The sequence below is a fragment of the Lithobates pipiens genome, unplaced genomic scaffold (genome assembly GCF_037356315.1).
Source record: "Lithobates pipiens isolate NorthernLeopardFrog02 unplaced genomic scaffold, aLitPip1_a1.2 Scaffold_3, whole genome shotgun sequence".
Taxonomy (NCBI): Eukaryota; Metazoa; Chordata; class Amphibia; order Anura; family Ranidae; genus Lithobates; species Lithobates pipiens.
In genome coordinates this window covers 8,797,714-8,805,540 of record NW_027507790.1, presented here as the reverse complement: position 1 = coordinate 8,805,540, position 7,827 = coordinate 8,797,714, and the positions used below count along the sequence as shown (strand labels likewise).

The window sequence follows — 7,827 nt, the reverse complement described above, 5'->3', positions numbered from 1 at the left end:
ACCCTGCCAGGAAATATGGCTGAGAAAAAACAAAACAAAAAAGCAACACACCATTCAATTCGGCCTGGAAAAGACACTTTGAATGGATCCGGTTTCATGGCTTGCCCCAGCAAAGATTTATCCAGCGGAGCTCAGCACATCTTTACACGTGACCAACACCAGAGACACTGGCGAAAAAAAACGGAGGTACTCCCAGTAAGGGGAGGGGTTATATAGGGAGCTAAACTTCCTGTCTAGGGTGTACCGGTGTCCATCACCTAGGAGGTGTCTATATAACCTATACAGTAAATACTATGGCTCTGTGTCCCGTGAAGTACAAGAAAATAAGGTTGCAAAGGTCTTAAGAGAGCTCTTTGCTTTAACCCATCAGGAGATTTCTTGTGCGACACCTTGGTAATGAGACACCTTTTTGTAGGCCATCAGTTGAGCCGGAACCAGCTTATATTAATTTGCACAGGATTGCTTTCTAAATTACTGATTTCAGCTGGTGTCTTGCCTTTCCATGACTTTTTGCACCTCCCTTTCTTCATGTGTATACTTTCTCCCTGTGTCATTCCATTTTATTACACATAACGTAATGTCTGAACTTATTTGTTTTGGTTTCTTTGTATGTATGGATTGCATGGGTTGTTACTGACATGTGGTGAACATTTAATGTCAATAGCACCTGTAGGAAATATATTTACCTAGAAAATTGGTGATGTGTTCAATACTTATTTTACCCGCTTTATGGTATGGAACCTGCCCGCAGCTGTATGCTGTCAATCACAAGGAAAATGTGGACCGGATGTATGGGGAATCAGTCTTTCAGGAGTTCCATTAGGCTCTGCCTACTATCAGTGTATCCCTACATCATCGGTTGATAGGCAACTGCTGGGTATGCAGCCAACAGTGTCCTATCAACCAATGTCTCATTCCTAATACATTCAACCGCCAACCAGGAGATTCCTGTCATTTACCAAATATATGGCTATTGCCATATTTGGGTACCAACATCATCCAGCACCCCAGAACTGAAGGCAATGAACAATCCAAAATTTATTGGGTCTATAGGACAGGAAATAAAGGGACATCTCTGGAATAAGACAGAGATGGCAAAAAAGCAGACAGAGGTTTTAATTACTCTCTAATTTATATTGGTCTAGAAACAAAACTCCTTCACGTATTTGTCCTTCAAGATGCTGTACAAGTATGATTACCATCAGAGGACCTAGAAAACGACAGTACTGTGGATTAAATGTGAAATTACTATATGAACATACAGCTATTCCAAGAAGAAAATATCAGTGTGTTGTCCTTGGTAATAACGGATAATTGGAAACTGTCTCTCCTTGCAATATTTTCTCAAAGCTAATCCTAGTAAAACATTTTGTATCTTAGTTCCTATTAAAAACAGAAGACTGACCGTAGTCCAAATATTTTTTGGGAAAAAGGGAAATAAATACAGGCTATGCAAAATAAAACAATACAAGTAATACGTTTATTTCAATCTATTTCATGGGAGATATTGAAAACACAAAATTTTGTGGAAAATGCTGTACAAGCATAGAGGAAGCCTTTGGGAATATTTGAAGAATCAGCGATGGCTGAAAAATCCTTGCGGATAATTATACTTGAAAGGCTTGGTGCGGCTTGGTCCCCTGTGATGGAGAAAGATTTTATTTACACTTGAAATAAGCAGCAATTACATACAACAATGAATATCACAACTAAAACTGAACTCTGGGCACAAAATAATTCTCATTTAAATATATTCCTTAATAGCCACAAGGGATATAACCAAATGCCTTTGCAAACCCAGTTATTAATTTGTGTAAAAAGCAGCATCACTGCTGTGCTGCACATAAGCTTCTGCAGAGAGCAGAGCTGTGGTAGGGACCCAACAGGTCTCAACTACTATATAAGCTACCTGCAGGACTACCAGGTGGGGGCAGATACCAGTCACCCTGTACAAGGAGCTAGAGAGAGAGAGCAGCAGTGAACGGTCTTTATTACAGGAGGTTCCTGCATAGAAGTTTTACACTGGATTACTGCACAGATTTGGAAGAAACGCAAAAGGACAGCAAGATTCAAGTAAGAACACATATGCCTCTTGTACAGAGAAATATTTGCTGTTCTTAAGAGTTCAGTCTGTCCACGCAAAACAAATACTACAAGGAAGATGCTGATAATGTAACCGCTCTAATATCTTTAGGGGACTATAGTAGCATGGTTTTCATGGAATGTCCAGATCTAATATAGCCATTACTCGGAGGTCCCAATGTTGGTTTTTATATTAGTTTGCATTATTTAGGCCTCATGCACACTGGGCATTTGACCAGCTCCCCTAAACCCCCATCTCTTGGTAGGTGGAAATCAGCATAAAAAACAAGCCTATTGCAGCACTTTTGTAAACCGGTTTAGGCGCATTAAGGACTTGGGTGTTAATTCAAATTTATTTTGGCCATTGAAATTAATTTAAGCGTTCAACATGCCTAGTGTTAACGCACATTTAAACACGCTTACACACGTCAATTGTTTTACTGCCAAAATGCTGCTGCTCCTGAATGCACTGGCAGTGTAGTTCATTAAGCCCAGGTTCACACTGATGCAATTTGGCATGCGATCTGACAAGTCAAATTGCATATTGCCGGCAACAGCACAGTCTGAGTGAGTGCGACGCTGAATTTGTGGCGCTGCACCAATTCCCAAAAGTAGTTTCTGTACTACTTTTGGCGACTTCTGAAATCGCCCCCAAAGTCGGAATGACATGCGGGTATGAAATCGTGCAAGTTCATCTGAACTAGCACAATTTCAATCCCGCAGCAGTGTAAACCTAGACTTCGAAATCACTGGGAATGATTTCAAATGTGACGGTGGCTCTGGAGAAGAATGACCCTTATACTCTGTCACAGGGTGGGGACAGTTTGAAGTTGAAGGGTGGGGGTGCAAGTGTAAATATAGGCTAACTATAAGGCCCCTTTCACACCGATGGATCAATCGGGTCCCCCTGTCAGTTTTTCAGGCGGACCCGATTGGACAATCGATAGCGCTCTATGGAGTGGTGGTTGTCAGCAGACATGTGAACTGTTCCCAATCCGTCCGGCAGATCAGAAGACAGTTGGATGGAAACAGACAGGCAGTCCTGAACACCCCATAGAGAAGAGCGGGCTCTGTCCGTGTGCACTCTGCATAGCGGAGAAGTGGACATGAACCTGTCATCCGCCTTCTCAGTGGGGATTAGTGGACAGATCCCTCGCTGAGCAGGTGGATCCGCTTGGCAGAGCCCATCCCGTCTGCAAGGGGCTTAAGCGTTCTTAATATTGTTACCTCCCCCTTCCTACAAATGCTGCATGGCCGGCCAGTTGGCAACTCTAAATACTTTTTTTTTTCCCACTTTGGTGCTGTTGCGATAGTAAAGCAGGCGCTTCTGTGTCAGGGAGTGCTAGACAACGGCTTTGAATTCCCGGAGCCATGACATCACCTGCTCATCTGTTTTTAACACTTATAGTTAGCCTTTATTTTCACAGTCTTAAATGATCACATTTAAAGTGAAAATGTAGACATTTTATTTTTTTCCAAAGAAAGTAAACTTAAAAACAGATTCATGTACAATTAAAATCCTACTTTCACACATTACCCAGGGGAAAGTATTGTTGGAGATACTCATACCATCAACCCAAGCCAAACACTGGCCTAATTCACAATCACTCAGAAATGTTCAGTAAGGCTCTATGAGGAGAATGTGAAGCCTGTGAATGTTATATTGGGGCCTTCTAAAAAAAAGTTGCCTGGCTGTAGGATTCTCATGCTATCTTGATGAAGTCTCATGATCAATGCTAGTAGCATCAATAAGCTGATTAAAATAGATGGACATCAAAGAATCTGAATACCCTTAATAAAAACACAAAAATAAAAATGCAACAACAGTAAAGATAACGTAGAGTTGCTTTTTACAGTTTACCTCACTAAACGCAGACATATCTTCTCTGGAGGAAATTCATGTGGTCCCTCCACACTGTTATCGTGGCATTCTGTCTCCAGATAGACATCTAGAAGCATGCATAGTCTTTGCAACTGATTAGTCAGAAGCTGAAATCCAGGAGAAGGGCCACTTAGCTCCTTATAGTAGACATTGATCTCACTTTCCATGACCTGCAGAGATGGAATAAATAATCATAACATTTTACCCACTATTTAAAGTTTCAAAGCCTTGCTGTTCCCAAGCTCTACATCATCCCTTGCGGTGTGGACACAAGGTGTTGACCAGAGAAGCCTGTTTCCACACTGTGTGCATGAACAAACTAAACTAGGTCGAAATCCAATGTTGTCACTCACTTTAAATTTATTCAGCCAAAACAGTGCACATGAAAGCTACCGCCCCCCCCCCCCCCAACCACCCATCTGGGCTTAGTCAAAGAAATTACACTTCAGAGTTATACACACTATCATCTTAACATTCATTTGACAAGTACTGCATTATATGCCACTACATGCTGTGGTTTGCAGTTTTTCACTTTTGAGGAAGGCCTACTTCACTGTCACCACTTACCCGGATATTTTCATCATTTCTGGAACTGCGTGCTCCCTTCCAGTTTAGGCAAAGACTGAACAATGGTGGAACTGAGCAATAACCAGGATTAAGAACTACGGCTCCTTGCAATTTGGCTGGTAACACAAGTTAGACAAGAAAAGGAAGAAATCAGAAACAAACACGCTTGATAAGCTGCAGCTAAAAATTTCATAATTTTGTCTTCAGTAGTTATGACTAAAAAAATCTTGTGCTCTAGTACACTGTACGTTTGTGCATTGCCAAAATGTAACAGCTTAAAGCAATGAAATATAATTATGATGCAAGGACATTTCTCATTTTTATGAGAAAAAATAATGAAAAAGCAGGTGCGATGTCGAATGTTAGGGGAAAAGCACAGCATACTAAGTGACGGGACAACAGTGACATCACTGGGTCTAAAATAAGGTTGAAAATAAAACAATGAAAAACAAAATGTATATATTTATACATTTCATCAGCATGTTAACAATGGGAAAAAGTGGACACCAGGGAAAGCAAAATGTAAGCAGATTTAACCCCCCCCCCCCCCACCATCTTTAAACTTGCTTGGCTGATTAATTCGATTGCAATGCAGGAATAAAAATGACCTCTATATTTTAACCAACAAAAATTATGAAAAAGAGAGGAAAGTTATTAAAGTTGCGAATACGTATGTTGATAAATGAGTATAAAGGGTTATTTATGTATCAGAGCTGAAGGCATGGCAAGATCACCAGATCCAGGACATAGAGCAGGCAAAGATGTCAGAAGAAAACAATTAAACTAGCGCAATGTTTGTATAGAGAATTGAATGAAACTACATTCACTTCTATATCTCCCTAGTTCATACCTGTTCCTCGCTCAATCATGAAAGAATAATACAGATGAGTATCTAGTGCTAGTCCTGCGTCTACCACATCTTTTGTGTAAGGGAGCACCTGTAATAGAGAAGAGATTAATTCAGACTAGACTGAGCAGCATCATGTTGATCAAAAATTAAGTTTATTGAGCATACTGAAAAAGAAAGTATATTAACAAGTACAAAGTGCAACATGCACTATACATAAGGTTAAAATATTGACATAACCGAAATGTGTTTAATGTGTACCAAGTCAGGTTGTCGAGAATAAACAAGATCCATTCCTTACATAGCCAAGTGTTCCCAGATAGGGGGGTCACCATACAAATGCATTATGTGCAGCAGCAATCGTGAGAAACCTCATCATAGAGAAGTGTGCAAGTCTACAAACTAAGAATACTATAGTGTGGAAATTACCGAGTGACGTACAGTATGTAAAGGCTATTCCTCTTCTGTGCAGGTGTCCTCCAGACACCTATCCCAGAATTTGGTGACTTTATCAGGGCAGCCCCTGTGCGAGTACAGTACCTTTTTATAGAGAAGGGTAGCATTGACAGCCCTAATCCATTGCTGAACTGTAGGGGGTGACTCTTTGAGCCAGCACTGGGCTATTTGCATTATGGCCAGGAATAGGGACTCTTACAAGAAAATGTTTAGGGATTTGGCTTCTTTGGAAATGGAGAGGAGACCTAATAAGACACTGGCGGGGGCACAATGTCAGGGGGGAACCCAGGCGATCATGGAGAAATTTAACTACCTGCGACCAGTAGGCCTGGAGGGAGTGGCAGGACCATAATAGGTGGTAGAATGTTCCCCTGGGGTCTCCACACTTGGGACAAGCTGGGCTGTACTCAAATTATATATTTAGAGAGGCGGGTCAAGGTTAGGTAGGACAAGTTGGGAATATAGAGATGCATGAGGCTGTCCGATAGTTTAGGGGATACCATCTTACAGGAGGCCAGTGTCTTGTCCCAATCCTAATCCATCACAGCCCCCAAGTACATCTCCCACCTGGATTTTATTTGGTAGGCCTCTGTGGTGGCTGTGGGTAGCATAAGTTGGTTGTAGAATGAGGAGATCAACTTCTTGGAATCCTGACCGAGGATCACATCCACCAGATATAATGACTCCAGTCTAGGAATGGAATCGCTGGATTGGGAATTGAGGGTGTGACAAAGCTGGAGGTAGTGGAAGAGCTGACTGGGTAGGCTGAAATCATCTTTCAGGGTTTGAAATTACTTGACTGAGGCACTGACCATGACCACCCCCCACGGGCCATCTGTAATTTGTAATCAGGAAAAAGTCAGCAGCTCGGGTAGTTGAGGGTTGTATGGAACATGGGGCCCTGATTGTGACATGGCAAGATGCCAAATTTTGCAGTGATTAAATACCATACGGCACCTATTAGCCCATGTGAGGCGGCTCATTTGCATGCATAGTAAGACCTGAAAGGGGTGGGGGCCACCAAGTTGGCAAAAGAGGAGCACACCAGGGTGGAGTATCTCTCCTTGTCTGCTTGGTTGTAATAGAAGAAGTAGGACAATTCTGAAGCTATGTAGTAAATAGCAAGGTGGGGTAAGGCAGTGCCACTCAAGTGGACATGACACTTCAGAGTTTGCTATGAGAGGTTGTGGTGGGAAAGGCCCCCACAAAAACATGTTACGAATAGACTCCATGGATTTGAAAATTTGGATGGGGATGTAGAGGGGGCATGCCAGAAGAGATACAGCAATTTGGGGATAGGATCATCTTTATCAAATAGATCCGGCCCATAATACCAAGGGAAGTCAGGACCAGGTCTGGGTTTTGGTTTTGAGGAATTTGTATAGGTGTTCTAGATTTAGGGCCTATGTAATCCATGGGGATTTGTGAGATTTGTACGCCTAGGTATTTAATCTTACTGGCTCTGATCAGGGGAAGCGTTGCATGAGCTGCCGTGGTGACGTCTACATCCAGTGGAAGGATTTGGGATTTAGATCAATTGATCTGTAGCCCGAAATACTCACCAAATTGTTTGATCAGCAACAAGACCGCTTGGAGTGAAGGACCAGCATCTTCCAGGTATAGACTGAGCAGCAACATGTTAATCAGTTTGGTGTAACACACACACACACACCACACAAAAATACTTTATATAATCAAAATATAAAATGGTAAAAAAATGATTTAAAGAAAAGAATACTGTGGATGTCCACAGCAACCAGGCAGCCATTACATTTCACAATGGAGTCTACACTGGAAAATTATTTCTGGAATTTGTGTCATTTCCTGGGAAAACATCAATGGCTGCCCTGTCACCATAGCTTCAGCCTATTTTAATTTTTTATTAGTGAGTGAAATACTTCAAAAATGGGCTGTATGAGATGCAGTTTTCCCTGCTGCATGAATTATCTTTTAAAAAAAAAATATCACAAGAAATAACTTACTACTTTATGAT

The 7,827-nt window shown here is 41.5% G+C and overlaps 1 protein-coding gene across 1 annotated transcript in view; it reads right to left on the bottom strand.

Moving 5' to 3' along the window:
- Positions 1–1,461: 1,461 nt before the first annotated feature.
- THOC5 (THO complex subunit 5) overlaps positions 1,462–7,827 on the bottom strand; it is a 42,520-nt gene continuing 36,154 nt past the window's right edge. Inside the window, exons 17-20 of the mRNA XM_077461226.1 lie at positions 5,382–5,469; positions 4,532–4,647; positions 3,944–4,134; positions 1,462–1,640 (exon numbers count right to left, since the gene is read on the bottom strand). Of these exons, the coding sequence (XP_077317352.1) occupies positions 1,577–1,640; positions 3,944–4,134; positions 4,532–4,647; positions 5,382–5,469 (459 nt within the window). The 3' untranslated portion in view covers positions 1,462–1,576. The remainder of the gene's footprint in view (positions 1,641–3,943; positions 4,135–4,531; positions 4,648–5,381; positions 5,470–7,827) is intronic.